Source organism: Camponotus vicinus, unplaced genomic scaffold (assembly GCF_025532165.1).
Source record: "Camponotus vicinus isolate PSW18456_S1 unplaced genomic scaffold, iyCamVici1.0 SCAF_1, whole genome shotgun sequence".
In the NCBI taxonomy this organism is placed as follows: domain Eukaryota; kingdom Metazoa; phylum Arthropoda; class Insecta; order Hymenoptera; family Formicidae; genus Camponotus; species Camponotus vicinus.
In genome coordinates, this window is record NW_028141945.1 from 11,579,868 (window position 1) to 11,603,444 (window position 23,577).

The following is a 23,577-nucleotide window of genomic DNA, read 5'->3' on the forward strand; positions in this document are numbered from 1 at the left end:
GAGGAATCACTATAGCTGACCCTCTTTATGGCAGCTGGCATTGCATCCATTGAGTGAGAGTCTAACGTCGATCTTAAGTCACATCACTTTATAACTGTAAAAGCGGCATAAGATGTGAGATCTGTTGTAAATTCAATGGCAAGAATGGTTGCTCGGAAAGCGGAAAGATTCGGGTTTGATTCCTAATTAAGTCATTTGTGTCATATCACTAATATATCAAGAGAATCAGCCTAAATAATAACGTAATCTTCCTTCTATCCTTTTCTCATTAGAATTAAATAAATTTTCTTAGCTATTTAAATTAATCAATTTTTGACAATCTTCTATTCTCTTATTTATTTTCTAAATCCAATGACTTATTTTCTTTGCTATAGTAGATGTTAAAATTATCGATTCTATTAACTTTCTTCACACATACTTTCACAACCCATTTAATTTACGTTTATTAAAAAGAAAAAAGAATAAAATTGTAATCCAGTTAAAATCTAAGAGTTTAATACTAAAATCACTCCGTACTATCGTAACACCCGCGAAACAAACAAACACACACACACACACACACACACACACACATATGCACATGCAAGAGTTTAATAATAAATTTATTACTGGATATAAAATCATGTATATGAATTGAAAAATATTTTTCAGAATAAATTAAAAAAATTTTTTTTTTAATTATTATCTACTCACTAACTTGTTTTCATTCCCAGTTCTAAGATACCCGTCTTCTGCAAGCAAGATGAGATTCTCTTCTTATCAAAAAGAGATCGAGTATATATGATACAACAACATAACTGTAATCCAAACAGTCATTTATCTGTCTTTCGAGTCTAAGAATTTATTCAACATGAGTTATATTCAACAAAGTATCTGATTTTGGAATTATAGTTGTAATTTTCCTTCGATCCATGTTTCTCCTGGTTCTAAACGTAAAATTATTATTAAACTATTATTATTGCAATTATTATATTGAATCTTAGGACAGACATTTTCTGATATGAAAATTTACTTACGTTATATGTCACGTAATTGTTTATCTGTTAATTTTATTGTTCCGTAGTATAAAAAAATAAGTTATTTGTTTTTCATTTTTGACACAGATTGAATCTCTACTATACTTATTTTTAGCCACACGAATATCAACTAGAATGTAGTACAATGTGCTAAAATGTAATACAATGTGCGAGTATATAAATAAGCAAAACGCGCATATAATTCCGTCCAACAAAAAAAATATAGTTGCTTGATGAACGGAAACGACTTAGAAAAAATTGTACTATATAAATTTTATTCAATGACAATTTTACGTAAAAACATAGTTACGCTTCCACTTAGTTATAATGCTTTAAGAGTATAGAGACTGATAAGCATGTATACTTCTCATGTTGAATAAAATATGAGATGAAGTACCTGCGTTGTATCGATATAGCAAGCGGATCATCGGTTATTGGCATCAGTTAAAGTCATTATATCGACAATGGCAAGAGAACGATGGAAGGATGATATCGCATATGCGATGACCCCTTTCAAAATAATTACGTGGCCTATCGGCATATGGCCACTTCAAATCTATAATATTTATTCGTTGTTGCGTAGTGCCTTAGGCACCTGTTGTGCGGTAAGTATCTTTTGAAACTCAAGATTATACATACACTCAAAGATCAGACACATACATACACACAATTCGCGATCATACGAAGACGACGAAGAATATTTTCAACATCGAAATTGCAATGTTCTGGAAAAACTTCGGCATAACGATGGAGATAACAAGATTTTGCAGTTCCTGATAATGCATATCATAGCTTTTGCCAGCTGTAACAATTTAGATGAGTTGTAAAGCAGCACGATTGTAAGTCGTTGAAAAATTTTAACAATAAGAAAGATATCTTTTTTTTTATAATTTACATGTTTTTTTAATTATGTATAAAATGATACGATATTTTTCACGAAATATCATGTACTACGTAAATTATTTCATGGTTCCAATATAACAATCGTATGTGAAACAAAATAAATAATCTGACATAAAATGTCACATAAATTCTAAATAATATTAAATTTCGTTTCTTTATGTTTTTTTATATTTAAAAAAAAAGTTTTCTATTTATACAAATTTTATTACACGCATATATTATTTTAGTAATTTACATTTTTATTACACTATTTAAGGACTTCATAAAATTAAATATATAAATAGTAAATATACAAATATACGATTATATGTACAATGCTTTGCATCTATAAATAAGTCCGAAAAAAAATACTTTATTTATATCATATTTTATAGAGTGAAAGACAGAGAGAGAAAGAGAGAAAGAAATTTAAAGAATTTAAGAAAAGAATTATAAGAATGAGAAAATAGGGGATTTGCACTTTAATAGAATATTTATTAGTAAAAATTCATTGAGTTAGGAGTGAGACATGTTTTTTTGTAAATATCATATATGGGGAAATCAACAGATCCTAGTTGTGATCTTGCCTTCCATGGAACTACATATGGGCTGTACTGATGTAGAACAGAATATAGCATGTCTATCAATAATCTGTTGTGGGTTGCTCGGTGTGCTGAAGATGGGATGGTTTCGCATTTATGCAAAAAATTTAATTGATAATTACAACTCTGCTCTGAACGATTATCTGACGATTGAGAACACAAAGGAGCGCGACATCATGAGAAAACATGCCTTTATAGGAAGATTTCTTTGCTGTTCCATGTTGGGCTTTAGTTATTTTGGTTGCGTAATATATGGGGTAACTCCTTTCTTGAATTACAATCAAGATAATCGCATTAACATAACGAATAGAGATACGATATTGAAATATCCAATTCCATCGAGATGCGTTTTAGAATATTTCAATGTTCCAACGAGCATGTATAAAATCTCCTGTCTCATCCAAGCTGTTATATTAACTATAGGAGCTACAGCAAATTTTGGTAATATTTACTTGTTTTGATATTACATAGAAATAAAAATTGTTGTATTTAAAAGTTTAGTCTACATAAATAAACTAATTTTACTAATTACTATATTTTTACTAATTTTATTAATATTATGTATTTCCTTTTGGTTAAAAACATTGTAAAGGTGCTAAAGTTTGCGTGACGACAAACCATTTCATTGATTTCATGCTTCAAAATCTTCCAGTTTTCCTGATCAGACATGATAGATCAGGTAGCGGATTTTTTAAAATGATATCTATAAAAATAATTATATATAATAGTTTTAACGTGTATCAATACTATTTGTTTAAAGAGAAACTGAAAATTTTTAAAAAACTTTTACGCCTTATGCAATGCATTATAATATAAGAACAATATTATTTGTTATATTTTGTGATACATATCAGAAATGGGATCAAATTCAATATACATTTAAAAATTCGAGTCGAATCCAATAATCAAATTTTGTTTTCAAGGATTTGATTAATACTTTTAAAAAATATGTTTTATATTGTACTTGTAAAGTAATCAAATGTAAAAAAATTATATTCAAATGTTGGAGAATGAATACTTGCACGATTCAAAATGTATTGTATTTATAAGCACTTTTTAAAGAATCGAAAAAATCAAGTCGTAAAGAATCGAATTTTTTACAAGTAGCATTCAAACTTTATGATTAAAAAATCAATTTATAAAACTTGTCAACTTCAAGTATATTTTTAAAATATTGTTTTATCTAAAGTAACTATAGAGTGTTCGAAAATGTGCAAATTCGAATTTATTAATAAGACATTTTATCCCATCGCTAAAATACATATCTTTAATTGCAAATACAAATTTATATGCAATAGAACAATAAGTACTGTGTTTTATATCAATGCAATAACATAAATTCGTTCATGGATGTATTTTTTAAAGGTAACGACGGGTTGTTTCTCAATATTACATTGCATGTTTGCGGTCAAATAAACATTCTGAGGATCCATTTTATCAATTTTGATGTCACAAGTCCGCAAATCTACGATCGCTTTAACGCATTGATTCTAAGACATCAAAACCTAATAACGCTGGCCAGAGAACTTGCCGATCTGATCAGTTTCGTATTGCTTATAGAACTATTCATTATTAGCATATTATTATGCATAACGGGTGAATATAATATTATGATTATTCAGCAAAATATGTAGTTGCACATTTATAAAAAAGGATTTACATTCAACAAACAAATATTTTGTATATTTTTCAGGATTTCAATTTATATTCGCGTTGAAAGTCAATAACACCGTAATGATAGGAAAGAGTTTAATGGCATTGAGTCTCTTTCTGATACAACTAACATTGTATAGTTTTATCGGGAATTATCTGAAATCTGAAATGGAAGAGATAGGACTCTCTATTTATCAAAGTGCTTGGTATAATTTTCCTAAAAAATTGGCAAGAAACGTAATTTTTATTCTTATGCAGACAAAATCCCCAGTCATGTTGCAGGCTGGAAATTACATTGTAATCAATTTGTCCACTTATGTGAACATTTTAAAAACCTCTTTTTCGTATTTGTCTGTACTTCGTATAATAGTCGGAGTGTGAAGTATAAAGTGAGAATGAAAAAAATCTGTAAATATTTGATAAATTTAAAATAGAAACCATATAATACTTTCAAAATAGAATGAAGAAGTGTTTATTAAAAAGCCAAGTAAATAAACTTATTATCCATATAAATTCTTGTACCAAATAAGTATTTCCCATCAATATCAATAATATGCACATATCTGAATTTTTTTTACTATTAATATATTTTTATATTGAAATTGAAGATGAATTTTCAATAATTACCTACTTGCGTTGCGTAAGTGTCTATCAGTTAATTTTTGTTGGCTTGTAGAATAAAAAAAAATTATTTATTCATATTTTCACATCTGAACAAATTGAATTTATACGACTTATTGTTAGCCAAACGAATATCGAGTAAATAATGTGCATATAGATAAGCAAAACATACATAAGTCTGCTCAACAATAAAAGTAGTCGCTCGCAAGAAACGGCAACAATTTGGAAAAGTATTATAAATTTTTATTCAACGACATTTTCCATAAAAACACAATTATTTGTATTAATGGTTTAAGAGAAATAAACTGATAAGCATGCATACTTTTCATGTTGAATAAAAAATGAATTGGAATACTTGTGTCGATATAGCGATTGGATAATCGGTTATTGGCATCATTTAGAGCCATTGTCTCGACAATGACAAGTAAACAATATAAGAATGATACAATTATGGCTCTGTTCTGAACGATTATCTGGCGATTGACAATAGAAAAGATCGCGATATTATGAGAAGACATGTTTTTATAGGAAGAATTCTTTGCTGCTTCATGTTGGACTTTTCTTACCTTAGTTGCCTAATATATGGAATAATTCCATTCTTTTTGGATTATGACCAAGGTAATAGAATTAACATAACGAATGAAGATATAATATTGATGTATGCACTGTCGTCAAGATGTGCTCTGGAATATTCCAAGATGCATGTATAAAATTTTCTGTTTCGTCGAGTGTTATAATGATACTGGCGAGTATAACTAATCTTGGTAATATTGATTTAATTTTCTGTGAGTATTTTGTGTGTTATCCGATATTTCTTGGAAACAAAAATTTTCTTAATAGTTTATTATTTTACATATACAGGTTGTCTCACAATACTTTAATAACGTACTCTAGAGATAAAACAGAGTCAAAAATTCTAATACGAAAATATTGATGCTGCAATAGTTTTTGAGTTATAAACGATTAAAGTTTGCCAATGATGTCGCGTAGAATTCGCGCGTTCGGGCTTGTAACTACATTTATACACGTATCGATCTGTCAATTGTTATTGATTTTTTCATGTTAAGTGATATTGATTCTACACAGCTGATTTTATCGTTTCTTATGTGAGTGTTTATTATTAATTAATATAATAAATTGTAATTAATATACAAAAAGCTTTCTTTTTTAAATAAAAGTTTAAATAATCGATTAAGTATTATATTTAAACAGAATTATAAAATGTTTTTGCACATATTTGAAAAATGTGATACATTTCTTTTTAATCTAATATTTGTAGGAATCTATTTTCATTATAAATTAAAATAAAAAATCAGCCATGCAGTAAAATCAGTATCATCTGACATGAAATAATCAATAACAGCTAATAGAACGGGTGTAAGTGTACTTATGGAGCTGAATGCATGAGTTCTGTGCGATATCATTGGCAAACTTTCATCGCTTATAAGTCAAAAGTTGTTGCAGACTTAACATTTTCGTATTAAAATTTTTGATTCTATTTTATCTCTACCGTATACTATTAAAGTATTTTACGGAAGTGATGGGACATCCTGTATAATTTTATTAAGTTTATTCTTATGAAACTCTTATACCAATTTTATTAAAGTGCAATTTTTTACTGATTATGCGACATTGCATAAGAGCGAAAGTACTGTATTGTAAAAGCGGCATAAGATGTGAGATCTGTTGTCAATTCAATGGCAATAGTGGTTGCATGGAAAGTGGAAAGATTCGGGTTTGATTCCTAATTCAATCGTTTGTGTCATGTCACCAATATATCAAAAGAATCAACCCAAATAGTAACATAATCTTCCTTCTATCCTTTTTTCATTACAATTAAATTTTCTTAGCTATTTAAATTAATCAATATTTGTCGACCTTCTATTCTCTTATTTATTTTCTAAATCCAATGACTTACTTTCTTTGCTATAGTAGATAAAATTATCAATTCCATTAACTTTTTTCGCACATACTTTCACAACCCATTTAATTTACGTTTATTAAAATGAAAAAAAAATAAAATTGTAATCCAGTTAAAATCTAAGAGTTTAATATTAAAATCACTCCGTACTATCGTAACCCGCGAAACAAACACACACGTATACACATACAAGAGTTTAATAATAAATTTATTACTAGATATAAAATCATGTATATGAATTGAAAAATATTTTTCAGAATAAATTCAAAAAATTTTTTTTTTAATTATTTTCTACTCACTAATTCGTTTTCATTCCCAGTTCTAAGATCGCACGAAGATTCGTCCTCCGCAAAAGAGATGAGATTCTCTTCTTATCAAAAAGAGACCTAGTGTATGTTCAATAGAACAACATAATTGTGATTCAAACAGTCATTTACCTGTCTTTCGAGTCTAAAAATTTATTCAACATGAATTATATTCAAAGTATCTGATTTTGAAATTATAATTGTGATCTTCCTTCGTTTCTTCTGGTTCTAAACATAAAATTATTATTAAACTATTATTATTGCAATTATTATATTGAATCTTAGGACAAACTTTGTTTTTCTGATATAAAAATTTACTTACGCTATATGTCACGTAATTGTTTATTTGTTAATTTTATTGTTCTGTAGTATAAAAAAATAAGTTATTTGTTTTTCATTTTTGACACAGATTGAATTTATACTATACTTATTGCTAAGCACACGAATATCGACTAAAATGTAGTACAATGTGCTAAAATGTAATGCAATGTGCGTATATATATAAGTAAGCAAAACGCGCACATGATTCTGTCCAACAAAAGAAATATAGTTGCTTGATGAACGGAAACAACTTAGAAAAAATTGTACTGTATAAATTTTTACTCTACGACAATTTTACGTAAAAACGTAGTTAGGCTCCCACTTAGTTATAATGCTTTAAGAGTATAGAGACTGATAAGCATGTATACTTGTCATGTTGAATAAAAAATGAGATGAAGTACTTGTGTTGCATCGATGTAGCAAGCTGATCATCGGTTATTGGCATCAGTTAAAGTCATTATATCGACAATGGCAAGAGAACGATGGAAGGATGATATCGCATACGCGATGACCCCTTTCAAAATAATTACGTGGCCTATCGGCATATGGCCATTTCAAATCCATAATATTTATTCGCTGTTGCGTAGTGTCTTAAGCACTTGTTGTGCGGTAAGTATCTTAAACTCATAGATCATACATACACTTAAAGATCAGACACATACATACACACAATTCGCGATCGTACGAAGACGACGAAGAATATTTTCAACATCGATATTGCAACGTTCTGGAAAAACTTCGGCATAACGATGGAGATAACAAGATTTTGCAGTTCTTGATAATGCATATCATAATTTTTGCAATCTGTAACAATTTAGATGAGTTGTAAATCAGCACGATTGTCATTGAAAAATTCTAACAATAATATAGATTTCTTTATTTTTATAATTTACATGTTTTTTTTAATTATGTATAAAATGATACGATATTTTTCACGAAGTATCATATACTACATAACTTATTTCATGATTCCAATATAACAATCGTTTGTGAAACAAAATAAATAATCTGATAAAATGTCACAAATTCTAAGTAATTAAATTTCGTTTTTTATGTGTTTTATATTTTAAAGAGAAAAAATTTTTTATTTATACAAATTTTATTACACGCATATATTATTTCAGTATATAATTTACATTTTTATTATAATATTTAAATATTTCATAAAATTAAATGTATAAATAGTAAATATACAAATATACGATTATATGTATTGCATTTATAAATAAGTCCGAAAAAAAATACTTTATTTATATCATATTTTATAGAGTGAAAAACAGAGAGAGAGAAAGAGAGAAAGAAATTTAAAGAATTTAAGAAAAATAGAGAATGAGAAAATAGAATTTACATTTTAATAGAATATTTATTAGTAAAACTTTATTGAGTTAGGAGTGAGATATCTTTTTTTGAGCTTAAAACATCATGTATGGGAAAATGTCAATCAACAGAGCCTAGCTGTGATCTTGCCTTCCATGGAGCTATATATGGGCTGTACTGATGTAGACCAGAATATAGCAAGTCTAACAATAATATGTTGTGGGTTGCTCGGTGTGCTGAAGATGGCATGGTTCCGCATTTATGCAAAAAATTTAATTGATAATTACAACTCTGCTCTGAACGATTATCTGACGATTGAGAACGCAAAGGAGCGCGACATCATGAGAAAGCATGCCTTTATAGGAAGGTTTCTTTGCTGTTCTATGTTGGGCTTTTGTTATTTTGGTTGCGTAATGTATGGAATAATTCCGCTTTTGGATTACGATAAAAGTAATCAGATTAAAAACGAGAATATAATATTGGAATATGGATTGCCATCAAGATGCGCTCTGGAATATTTTAATTTTCCAACAAGCATGTATGAAATCTCCTGTTTCTTCGAAACTGTTATAATGATACTGGCGGCTACAGCCAATGTTGGTAATATTTACTTATGTTTCGATTATACATATAGATTCGAAATAAAAATTTTTGTATTCAAAAGTTTATTAATTAAGAAGTTTATTATTAATTTACTAATGTTATTAATATTATGCACTTTTTTTGGTTGAAAACATTGTAAATGTGCTAAAGCTTGCATGATTTTACGACAAACCATTTCATTGATTTTGTACTTCAAAATCTTCCAGTTTTTCCTGATCAGATATAATAGATCAGATAGCAGATTCTTTTTTATTAAACAATATAAATAAAAATAATTATATATGATAGTTTTAACGTGTATCAATACTATTTGTTTAAAGAAAAACTTTAAATTTTTAAAAAATTTTTACACCTTATGCAATGCAATATAATAACAATGCACTATAATAAAAACAATATTATTTATTTATATTTTGTGATACATATCAGAGATGGGATCAAGTTCAATATACATTTAAAAATCCAAGTCTAGTCCAATAAACAAATTTTATTTTCTAGGATTTGATTAATACTCTTAAAAAATAATATTGTACTTGTAAAGTAATCGAATGCAGAAAAATTATATTCAAATGTTGGAGAATGAATACTTGCACGATTTAAAATGTATTGTATTTATAAGCACTTTTTAAAGAATCGAAAAAATCAAGTCGTAAAGAATCGAATTTTTACAAGTAGCATTCAAACTTTATGATTAAAAAGTCAGTTTATAAAATTTGTCAACTTCAAGGATATTTTTAAAATATTGTTTTATCTAAAGTAATTATAGAGCGTTCGAAAACGTGCAACTTCGAATTTATTAGTAAGACATTTTATCCCATCGGTAATATATATTTTTAATTACAAAAATAAATTTATTTGCAATAGAATAATAAGTACCGTGTTGTATATCAATGCAATAACTTAAATTCGTTCATGGATGCATTTTTTAAAGGTAACGACGGGTTGTTTCTCAACATTACATTGCATATTTGCGGTCAAATAAACATTCTGAGGATCCATTTTATCAATTTTGATGTCACAAGTCCGCGAATCTATGATCGCTTTAACGCATTAATTCTAAGACATCAAAACCTAATAACGCTGGCCAGAGAACTTGCCGATCTGATCAGTTTCGTATTGCTCATAGAACTATTCATTATCAGCATATTATTATGCATAACGGGTGAATATAATATTATCATTATTCAGCAAAATATGTAAGTTACACATTTATAAAAAAAGATTTACATTCAGCAGACAAATATATATTCTTTTCAGGATTTCAATTTATCTTCGCGTTGGAAGTCAGTAACACCGTAATGATAGGAAAGAGTTTAATGGCATTGAGTGTCTTTCTGATACAACTAACATTGTATAGTTTTATCGGGAATTATTTGAAATCTGAAATGGAAGAGATAGGATTCTCTCTTTATCAAAGTGCTTGGTATAATTTTCCTAAAAAATTGGCAAAAAACGTAATTCTTATTCTTATGCAGACAAAATCCCCAGTCATGTTGCAGGCTGGAAATTACATTGTAATCAATTTGTCCACTTATGTGAATATTTTAAAAACCTCTTTTTCGTATTTGTCTGTACTTCGTATAATAGTCGGAGTGTAAAGTATAAAGTGAGAATGAAAAAAATCTGTAAATATTTGATAAGTTTAAAATAGAAACCATGTAATACTTTCAAAATAGAATGAAGAAGTGTTTATTAAAAAGCCAAGTAAATAAACTTATTATCCATATAAGTTCTTGTACCAAATAAGTATTTCCTATCACTATCAATAATATGCACATATCTGAATTTTTTTTACTATTAATATATTTTTATATTGAAATTGAAGATGAATTTTCAATAATTACCTACTTGTATCGCGTAAGTGTCTATCAGTTAATTTTTGTTGGCTTGTAGAATAAAAAAAAATTATTTATTCATATCTTCACATCTGAACAAATTGAATTTATACGACTTATTGTTAGCCAAACGAATATCGAGGTAAATATAGTGTGCATATAGATAAGCAAAATATACATAAGTCTGCTCAACAAAGTAGTTGCTCGCAAGAGACGGTAACAATTTGGAAAATGTGTTATAAATTTTTATTCAACGACATTTTCCATAAAAACACAGTTATTTGCATTAATGGATTAAGAGAGATAGGCTGATAGGCATGCATACTTTTCATGTTGAATAAAAAATGAGTTGGCATATCTGCGTCGTGTCGATATAGCGAATGGATCATCAGTTATTGGCATCAGTTAGAGTCATTATGTCGACAATGGCAATTGAACAATGGAAGCACGATATTGTACACGCGATGACTCCTTTCAAATTGATTACATGGCCTATCGGTGTATGGCCCCTTCAAGTTTATAACATTTATTCGCTATTTCGTTGTGCCTTAGCTACTTTTTGTGCGGTAAGTATCTTTTGGAACTCGAAGATCATTGACATATTCGCGATTGTTCGAAGACAACACGGAGTATATTACCTACGTTGATATTGCAACTCTCTGGAGAAAATTTCGACATAACGATGAACAAGATATTATATTTTGAATTTTGGATAATGTATATGGTGAAAAGTTTTTATCAGCTATAACATTTCAGATGAGTTGTAAATCAGCATGATTGTAAGTCACACATTAAAAAATAACAAGAAATATTGTTTTTTAAGTTTCATGATTTATGCATTTTTTCTTAAGCATGTATAAAAATAATACGATCCTTCTCATGAAATATCATGACAGCAGCGTGTACTACATTATTTATTTCATGGTTCTAGTATAACGATCGTATATGAAATAAAATAATTATATATAATGTCATTTAGATTCTCAATAATATTAAATTTTATTATATTTTGGTGTGTCATATTTTGAAGGAGAGAAATTTTTTATTTACACAAATTTTGTCAAATATTATAATTAACATATATTATTTCAATAATATACATTTTTATGTTGTTTTTATCTAGAGATTGTGACATAAAATTGTATACACAATATACAAATAGTAAATATACAATTACATTGTTATATATATGTAGTGCTTTGCATTTATAAATTAATCTGAAAAAAAAAACGTTTTTTCATACCGTCTTTTATAGAATGAAAAGGAAAGAAAAAGTTGTGAAAAATTGTGCGAAAAGAAGCATGAAATTCAGAAAGTAGCATTCGCATTTTAATAGAATATTTATTAGTAAAAATTATTGAGTTAGGAATGAAATATATTCTTTTGAGCACGGAATATCATATATGGGACATATATCAACAGAGCTTAATTGTGATCTTGCCTTCCATGGAGTTATACATGGGCTGTACTGACATAGAGGAGAATATAGACTGTCTGACACTAATCTGTTGTGGATTGCTCGGTGTACTGAAGACGACATGGTTCCGCATTTATGCAAATAGTTTAATTATCAATTACAACTCTGCTCTAAACGATTATCTAACGATTGACAATATAAAGGAGCGCGACATTATGCGAAAACATTCTTTCGTAGGAAGGATTCTTTGCCTTTCCTTACTGGCCTTTACTTATTTTAGTTGTCTAATATATGGGGTAACTCCTTTTTTGAATTACAATCAAGATAATTTTATTAACATAACGAATGGAGATACGGTATCGAAATATGCAATACCATCGAGATGCGCTCTGGAATATTTCAATTTTCCAACGAGCTTGTATAAAATCTCCTGTCTCGTCGAAGCTGTTATACTAATCATAGCAGCCACAGCAAATCTTGGTAATATTTATCTAATTTACATGTTTATTTTATGTTTTAATCAATATCACAAATGTAAATGAAAGTTTATTATTCTTCATACATATATGTGTTTACTAGTTTTATTATTATTATGCATTTTTTTTCTTGGATATGGAAAACGTTGCAAAGACGCTACAGTGTGCATGATTTTATATGGCAAATTATTCCATTAATATATTTCAAAACCTTCCAGTTCTCCTAATTATGCATAATAAATTAGATGGTAGAATCTTTTTTTTAATTAAACAATGTAAAAATAATTATATATGACAGTTTTAACGTGTTTCGTTACAGCTTATTTAAAAGGAACTTTAAATTTTTAGAAAACTTGCGCCTATGCAAAAAATATTATGTTTCAAATATATGTATATTAGACATAAGAAAAATATTATTTGTTATATTTTGTGATACATATCTTTTAACTACAAAAATTAGCTTTAATTACAATAGAATAATAAATATAAATGTGTATTTTAATGCAATAAGTTAATCGGTACATGAATGCACTTTTTAAAGGTAACGACGCATTGTTTCTCAACATTACATTGCATATTTGCGGTCAAGTTAACATTCTGAGGCTCCATTTCATAAACTTCGATGTTACAAGTCCACGAATATATGATCGTTTCAATGCGCTAATTCAAAGACATTGTTACCTGATAATGCTAGCTAGAGAACTTGCTGATTTAAGTAGTTTTGTATTGCTAATAGAACTATTCATTATCAGCATATTAATATGTATAATGGGTGACTATTATTATGACACTTATGATTGTTCAGCGAAACATGTAAATTACATATTTATAAAGAAATACATTTACATTCAACTAACAAATATTCTTTTCAGGATTTCAGGTCATCCTCGCATTGACAGTCAATGATATCGTTATGATAGGAAAGAGTTTAATGACATTGAGTGCTTTCCTGATACAACTAACGTTATATAGTTTTATCGGGAATTATCTAAAATCTGAAATGGAAGAGATAGGGATTTCTATTTATCAAAGTGCTTGGTACAGTTTTCCTAGGAAATTGGCAAGAAACATAATCTTTATTCTGATGCGGACAAAATCTCCAGTCGCGTTACAGGCTGGAAATTTCATCGTAGTCAATCTGTCAACTTATGTGAGCATTTTAAAGACTTCTTTCTCATATTTGTCTGTGCTTCGTATAATGCTCGAAGTGTGAAAAGTAAGATGTAATTAAAAGAAATACTTGAAAACTGTAAACATTTTATACTTTCGAAATAGAATAATTTAATGATTTTAAAACAGAAATACATAAAAATATAAATAAAATATCAAAAAATGTTTACTGAAATGCCACGCCAATATACTTATCACTCACATTAATCTATTTGTTCCAAATCAACTTTTCCTATACAAAATCAATAATATATACAATTCAAACAATTATTAAAATAAATTTGTAAACAGATATTTTCGGATATGTAAAATTATTTATTTATGTCGTGTAATTTTCCATCAATTAATTTTGTTGGTACATAGATATAGTAAAAACAATATTTATTTACTCATATGCTCATCTTTGAACCAATTGAATTTATCCTACTTATAGTTAGCCAAATCAATATCGAGATAAAGTACTACAATGTACGCATAAGCTAAACGCACATGATCTCGTTCAACAAAAAAAATATTTGCTCGACAATATAGTAACAATTTAGAAAAATGGTATCATATAAATTTTTACTTGATAACAATTTTACGTAAAAACGTAGTTATTTGTATTTAGCCATAATGCTTTAAAAGAGACAGACCGATAAGCATATATACTTTAAATTAAATATTATGACACGTTGAATAATAAACGAGTTGGAATATATACTTGCGTTGTATGTAACGATATAATGTGCCGAATATTGGTTATTGGCGATGATCTTCAAATTATTAACGTGGCCCATTGATGTCCGCTTCAAATTTATGATTATTCGCTTATAAGATGCGTTTTAGCCGCTTGTTGCATGGTACACATTTTTTATGTCGTTTTAATGATTTTCGTCGAATGTGATCGCATTTAAAGATATAGATAGAACATTTTTTTACGATGTCACTAGGATATTTTAAACAACAAATTTTATTTTCCCAATAATAACTCAAATGGTCAAATTTCTGGTTCGAAAACATTTCTTATTCACATCGTCAAATAATGGCAACGCATCAGACGCATACATTGTAAACGGATACAGCCGTAAATTGTTGGAAATTAATCAACAAAGATGCTTTTTTAAAGTTTATTTTAAAGTTCATTTCTCTTCCATGTATAGCATGTGCTTTATTATTTACTTCATGATTCTTTCATTAGTAATTAATGTCGTACTGATACATTTTTCTGAAAATATATCATATAAGAAATAAATTGGGTTGAAAATTATGAAATGATACTCAAATTTTTATTAGTATCAATTTATATTCATTATTAATATTAATTTCTTAATTAATTATGTATTCTTAAAATCTAGTTCTTCAAGTTAAATTCTCTAATTATCTAATTTTATTTTACAGTGTATAGACACACATTCCTATTTTACATTTACCCTATTATCCTTTGAGATGTCCTTTACAGCTAATAAAATATGAACCCCGTGGAAGCATCATATTTTATCAATCCATCGCGGTCCGATAATAAAGATAATATTCACAAATTGAACATAGAATTTGCAAGAACGAACTTCGATCAGAGTAGTTGTTGTGAACTGTCTGTTCAATTTATATAACTACTATAATGTCTTCGCGTGTTCTTGGAATGATGATATCGCATATGTCTTTTCCCCTCATGAAAATAATGACCCCTGCGAAAAAAGATGGTGTTCACGATCATGCAATGGAGTCTAGTAATATTTATGAAGATATATTAGCAGGAAAAAAGAGATTATAAAAACATGTTGCAGTCAGCAAATATGATGATACTCAATTTTGCAAGAATTTATATATCTAAAAAACTCATAAAATATTTTTCTAAATATTTCTTGAATTTCTTAAATGTATATTTATTTACAATACAAAATTTATGCATCATTTGTAGTCAGATAAATAGATTCAACAAAATGTCTTAATTTGAAGGTTTATTATGGAATATTAAGATACTAGAAGACATTCCATAAATATGTTTTATTGTTTCTATCTTCTCATTTATTATATACGTTGACTGTATTTTCTAAGACAATTTTAAAGGATCATTATTAGTTTATGATTTTCAGCTTCCTATTTATGAAGTTTACTGGGTATCATCGTGATGCTAGTATAAATAATTATATTATTTTTCACGTGCACAGTAATTTTGATGCTGAAAAATTTCTACATTATTGACAATCAAAAAAAACTTGCCAGAAATATTGACACTGTTATCAGCAATCGATTGTCCGCGAAGAATGATGATTCTTATAAGATCATGAAGAAACATGCATTTAAATCCAAAATATTTACTCCGATGATACTATACTCAGGTTTCATATGCACTACAATTTATATATTGGTCATATTTCTAAATGTGAAACAAAGATTTTTGCAAGACACATATATATATCAGATATTATATAATATTCGTGTGTACATTTGTTGAATCATTATTATATAAATAAAAAAGTGCCTTTCAAGATATTAATTCACAAATAATAATAATTATAAATATGGTTTTTTTTCTTGTCTATAACACTTATATAAAACGTCTCATCCTAAAAAGCGTGATATTATTTTTTGACAAATTTTTCCTATTTCCTTACTCTAAGAATAAATCTATTTCTCATTATTATATATTATTTTATACTACATTAAAGTGTCTTACATATACTGAAGAATAAAAATAATACCATATGTTCATATAAATTATTATTGTAATTTTTTATTAAAATGTTTGTATTTTTTACTAAAAATATTTATAAATTATGTACATTCGATTTTTTAGTTAAATTTTAAATTTTTAGTAAAATTAAGACATCAAAATTTATTATTATAATTTGCTATATTTATTATGTTATTATCTATTACATATGAAAATAGAAAATAGAAAATTGTTTATTATCGAATGTTTCAAAAAGATGTGATAGATAAACTTCACTTATTTCACCACCCTAAAGACCGATCGTTGTGCGGAAAGAATGTGTGCGTACAAACCACAGTAATTATTTTTGCGAGGGATAAATGTAAGCCATTGACCCGATCGAATATGTAATATTCAAGACAATCACAAATTTCCATTTTCGAAACTAGCAATCGCCAAACATGAAGGAAGACAAATTGGAACAGTAATACAGATTACAGCTTTTCTACCATAAGATCGATGATGTGAAGCTACTTGATGTACGGCCTTTGCAAAATGGTATAATTTAAATGTTCAGCTGCTTGTAATGTTCACAGCAGCGGTAAGATAATATAACGTAATAAAAATGTAAAATAACAAACAATGATTAAATGATAAGATTAATTAAATGATAAGAACAAAAAACATTTATCCTCAAATTTCTTAGTCAAAATCAATAGAGAAACAAAATTGTAGGAATCTGCTTAAGACCACGCTATTATCATGCAATTTCACACCAAAACTCGCATCGTATGCCGCGGGTTTAGAATTTATTCGAGCCGAATCATATGCAACAAAGTGTCTCGTCCAATTTCGAGATTATAATTGTTACGCCACTTCCTTCTACGCATTCTCCGAGTGGACTTAAAATTACTATTAATGCATTGTTATATTGAATTTGAGGACAAACATTTTCTAACATACAAAATTACTTACATCATGTGTCGCGTAATTCTTTATCTATTAATTTTGACTTGAAGTATAAAAAAAGCAAGATACTGCTTATATTTTCATTTTTGAATCTATGCTATATATATTATTGTTAGCCAATCGAATATCGAAATAAAAATGCAATACACTGCAAGCATGTAAGTAAGCGAAAAATGCGAATATCGTTCTACGCAATAAAAAAAAAATAGTTGATAGATGGACGGTAACAATTTAGAAAAATTGTATCATATAAATATTTACACAACAATATTTCCTATAAGAGCGTAGTTATTTGCATTTTGCTATAATGCTTTAAGGCAGACTGATGCATACTTTTCATATTGAATAAAAAATGAGTTGCAATACTTGCGTTGTGTCGATATAGCGAGCGGATCATTGGTTATCAGTTAGAGTCATTATCTCGACAATGGCAATTGAACAATGGAAGGACGATATTACATACGCGATGACCCCTATCAAAATGATTACATGGCCTATCGGTGTATGGCCGCTTCAAGTTTATGACATTTATTCGCTCTTACGTTGTGTCTTAGGCACTTGTTGTGCGGTAAGTATCTTTTGGAAGTCGAAAATCATTGACATATTCGCGATCGTTCGAAGACGACACGGAATATTACAATTGGTTGGAGAAAACTTCGGTGTAACGATGAGCATAGCAAGATTTTATATTTTGAATTTTGGGTAACGCAAATGATATGAAACGCTTTTGTGAACTGTAAAAGCACTTTAGATGAGTTGTAAATCAGCACAGTTGTAAGTCATTACAAAAATTATAACAATAAGAATATTTCAAGTTTCAAGTTTCATGATTTATGTGTACTTTTTCTTAAACATGTATCAAAATGATACGATTCTTCTCACGAAATATCATAAGAGCTAGATTACTTATTATAAGAAGCTACATTACTTATTCCATGATCCCATCGTAACGATCACAAACGATATGTAAAATAAAAGTTATACACTGAAAAAAAGGCTTGGTTATAATAATCCAAACTTGATAAATGTTACCCACCGCTGTGGTGAAATAGTTCCAACTAAACGTATAGGTGATTAAGACGAAATTATTTAATTATTTTTAATATTTAGTGAACTCAATTAAACGTAAAATATTTATAACTATTTTTGGAAAATATTTATAACTATTACTAAATATTTTGTTATTATTATCATACTTGATGATAAAAACTAAATATTTCAAAAAATGCATTACTAAATGCATCTCATAGATTTACCCAGAATTTTTTCTTCAGTGTATAATATCACTTCTATTCTAAATACTATTAAATTTTGTTTTCTAAATTTTATATTTTGAAATTTTCTGTATTTTTGTATTTTATATTTTGAAATCCTTTATTTACATAAGTTTTGTTACATATACAGGGTGTACCATTTTAACCTTTAATGGAGAATAACTCGAAAACCAAGCCCGGGAGAGAAAAATGTTTCAGACAAAAGTTGTTTGGTTTCGAGGGGGCCATAAGATGGTATCATTGGTTTGACCTTGAAGAGTTATTTGAAGGTCACATGAAGGTCACCTTCAATTTCTTAAATGGAACCTACTATTTGTCATTGCATATTCTTGTAGCTTATCTCGAGAGCTTTCCAAAACACTATAATTAAGTACCTTTTCGTTAAGTACTTTTTGAGTTATGAGGCTTGAAATAATTTCTTAAGTTTACATAAACCGTAAAATATTTTGTAAAATATTCATTTTTCGATTATCTTATCTTAATACTTTTATGTACAAAATAATGAGAGGAATCAATTGGTGTAAAGAAAACACATAGTTGTTTTTAAGAAAAAATATGGAATTGTTAATTGCAAATTACATATTTTTTCTTCAAAACAACTATGTGTTTTCTTTACACCAATTGATTCCTCTCATTATTTTGTACGTAAAAGTATTAAGGTAAGATAATCGAAAAATGAATATTTTACAAGATATTTTATGGTTTATGTAAAATTAAGAAATTATTTCAAGCCTCATAACTCAAAAAGTACTTAACGAAAAGGTACTTAATTATAGTGTTTTGGAAAGCTCTCGAGATAAGCTACAAGAATATGCAATGACAAATAGTAGGTTCCATTTAAGAAATTGAAGGTGACCTTCATGTGACCTTCAAATAACTCTTCAAGGTCAAACCAATGATACCATCTTATGGCCCCCTCGAAACCAAACAACTTTTGTCTGAAACATTTTTCTCTCCCGGGCTTGGTTTTCGAGTTATTCTCCATTAAAGGTTAAAATGGTCCACCCTGTATATTATTTTAATTATATATATATATATATATATATATATATATATATACATTAGATTTTTGTGTTATTTTTATATATAAAGATTGACATATATAAAACTGTATGCATAATATATAAATAGTAAATATAAATATACAAATATATTAATATATGTATAACACTTTGCATTTATGAGTCAATCTTAAAAAAAAACGCTTTTTTTACCGTCTTTTATAGAATGAAAGAGAAAGAAAAGAAATGAGAGAGATTGAGCGAAAAGAAGCATGAAAGTGAAAAAGTAGCATTGACATTTTAATAGAATATTTATTAGTAAGAATTTGTTCAGTTAGGAGTGAGATATTCTTTTGAGCACGAAACATCATATATGGGAAAATGTATCAACAGAGCCTAATTGTGATCTTGCCTTCCATGGAGTTGTACATGGGCTGTACTGACGTAGAGCAGAATATAGACTGTCTGACAATAATCTGTTGCGGATTGCTCGGTTTGCTGAAGACGACATGGTTCCGCATTTACGCAAATAGTTTAATTATCAATTACGATTCTGCTCTGAACGATTATTTGACGATTGACAACGCGAAAGATCGCGACATTATGAGAAAACATGCTTTTATAGGAAGAATTCTTTGCTGTTCCATGATGGGCTTTTCTTACCTTAGTTGTCTAACATATGCGATAATTCCTTTTTTTGATTATGTTCATAGTAATCGGATTAACATGACGAATGAAGATATGATATTAAAATACGCTCTGCCATCAAGATGCGCTCTGAAATATTTTAATTTTCCTACAAGCATGTACATAACCTCCTGTCTTATCGAAACTGTTGTAGTGATATTTTCGACTACAACAAATCTTGGTAATATTTATCTAATATTTACCTATTTTATATTGTATATTTTATCTAGTATAGAATTTTTAAATAAAAAGTTTCCTAGATAGCACATAAATGTCATCTGAAAATCCAAAAAATATTCAATATAATAGATAGGACGGATATCCTACAAACATCCTGTGATTATCTAGTAGATATTTGTGAAACATTTATATTTTATTATAATATATATATATATATATACGTAAGATTTCTAAATTATATTGAACACATAAGATTACACATAACATAATAATCATATTAAATATTTTATATTTTCATAAAAAATAAATTTATAATGGCATCTTAAAACATTCAACACAAATATCTTGAATTATCATGGACATATTCAGGAGAATCATAAGAATGTATTGTGCTATCTGGGTTATTCTTGATATAAAGATTTTTATTAATCTTATTTATATTATATTAATTTTTTCATTTATTGAAAATATTGCAGAAGCGCGGAAGTTTGAGTGGTTCTATGGTAAATTGTTCAAAATAAAATGATCCATGATCATATATTAAAATCACATTCAATTCTTCTGATATATATATATATATATATATATATATATATATATATATATCAGAAGAATTGAATGTGATTTTAATATATGATCATGGATGTATATATATATATATATACAGGGTGATTTATATAAAGTGACCGATGTGAATATTAGCTAAAGTTGAAGAGCTATGAAAAAATTTTTATACCAAAAGATGTTTGACACAGAGGGGGACATCGTATGGTACAAACGATATTTTTATAGATGAAGGCATTAAGGAGATTTCAAGATCAACTTAATTTTTTCAAATGGAACCCCCTATTTTTTATTACATATTCTTGTAGCTCATCTCGAGAGCTTTCTAAAACACTGTAATAAAGTATTTCTTCATTAAGTACTTTGGTAATTGTAAATTACATATTTTTTCTTCGAAACAACTATGTTTTTTCTTTACACCAATTGATTCCTCTCATTATTTTGTACATAAAAGTATTAAGGTAAGATAATCGAAAAATGAATATTTTACTAGATATTTTATGGTTTATGTAAAATTAAGAAATTATTTCAAGCCTCATAACTCGAAAAGTACTCAATGAAGAAATACTTTATTATAGTGTTTTGGAAAGCTCTCGAGATGAGCTATAAGAATACATAATAAAAAATAGAGGGTTCCATTTAAGAAATTGAAGGCGACCTTCACGTGACCTTCAAACGACTTTTCAAGGTCAAACCAATGACACCATCTTATGGCCCCCTTCAAGCCATACAACTTTTGTCTGAAATATTTCTTTCTAAAGTGCATAGTTTATAAAATATTCGACCGTTCCGAGATTTTTGGGACACCCTGTATAATAATTAGTAATTTAATTATATTACATTTAATGGCAAATTTTTTTTTATTAAAAATGCAAATGAAAATAATATATGGTATCCTTGATATATTTCATTACAGTTTGTTTGAAGAAAAAAAACAATTTTTAAAAACCAATTACAGCTTGTTTGAAAAAAAAACAAAATTAAAAAAAGAACAGTTACAACTTATTTAAAAAGAGGAACAAAATTTTAAAAAAACTTTCGCGCCTTATGCAAAAAGGATATTATGTTTTAAACATATATATTAAAACATAAAAGAAATATTACTTGTTATTTTTTGTGATACATATTTAATTTTTTAATTTAAAAAATATGTTTAATTACAATAGAATAATAAATGCATATATATATTTCAATGCAATAAGACAACTCGGCACAATTTCCCAAAGGTAACGACGCATTATTTCTCAACATTATATTGCATGTTTGCGGTCAAGTGAACATTCTGAGACTCCATTTCATGAACTTCGATGTCACAAGTCCACGAATATACGATCGTTTCAACGCGCTAATTCAAAGACATTGTTATCTAATAACATTGGCCAGAGAACTTGCTGATCTGATCAGTTTCGTACTGCTAATAGAACTATTCATCATCAGCATATTATTATGTATAATGGGTGAATATTATGTCACTTATGATTATGTTTAGCGAAATATATGAATTATAAATTCATAAAATTAAAGATTTACATTTAGCAGACAAGTATTCTTTTCAGGATTTCAATTCATCTTTGCGTTGAAAGTCAATGATATCGTTATGATAGGAAAGAGTTTAATGACATTGAGTGCCTTTCTGATACAACTAACGTTGTACAGTTTTATCGGGAATTATTTGAAATCTGAAATGGAGGAGATAGGACTTTCTATTTATCAAAGTGCTTGGCATAGTTTTCCTAGGAAATTGGCAAGAAACGTAATCTTTATTCTTATGCAGACAAAATCTCCAGTCACGTTGCAGGCTGGAAATTTCATCGTAGTCAATCTGTCAACTTATGTGAGCATTTTAAAAACCTCTTTTTCATACTTGTCTGTACTCCGTATAATGCTTGAAGTGTGAAATATAAGATGTAATTAAAAGAAATTTGGTAACTGCAAACATTTTATACTTTCGAAATAGTATGATATAATGATTTTAAAATAGAAATACATAAAAAAATGTTTACTGGAATGCCACGTCAATATACTTATCATCCACATTAATCTATTTGTTCCAAATCAATTTTTCCTACTTAATATCAAGAATATACACATATTAAATTTATTATTTATGCATTATTAAATTAAATTT

At 27.9% G+C, this 23,577-nt stretch overlaps 2 protein-coding genes across 2 annotated transcripts; both read left to right on the forward strand.

The window, feature by feature from the left end:
• Positions 1-1,519: 1,519 nt before the first annotated feature.
• Positions 1,520-10,839, forward strand: LOC145974231 (uncharacterized). The gene is made up of 8 exons (XM_083104037.1): positions 1,520-1,621; positions 2,467-2,941; positions 3,866-4,096; positions 4,194-4,471; positions 7,742-7,930; positions 8,770-9,238; positions 10,173-10,403; positions 10,499-10,839. The coding sequence occupies exons 1-8, from the start codon at positions 1,520-1,522 to the stop codon at positions 10,837-10,839; spliced, it is 2,316 nt and encodes a 771-aa protein (XP_082960163.1).
• Positions 10,840-11,503: 664 nt separating this feature from the next.
• On the forward strand, positions 11,504-23,346 carry LOC145974156 (uncharacterized). The gene is made up of 8 exons (XM_083103986.1): positions 11,504-11,642; positions 12,499-12,973; positions 13,511-13,741; positions 13,842-14,119; positions 18,129-18,311; positions 20,412-20,886; positions 22,676-22,906; positions 23,006-23,346. Exons 1-8 carry the CDS (start codon positions 11,541-11,543, stop codon positions 23,344-23,346), a joined length of 2,316 nt encoding a protein of 771 aa, XP_082960112.1. The 5' UTR covers positions 11,504-11,540.
• Positions 23,347-23,577: the final 231 nt, after the last annotated feature.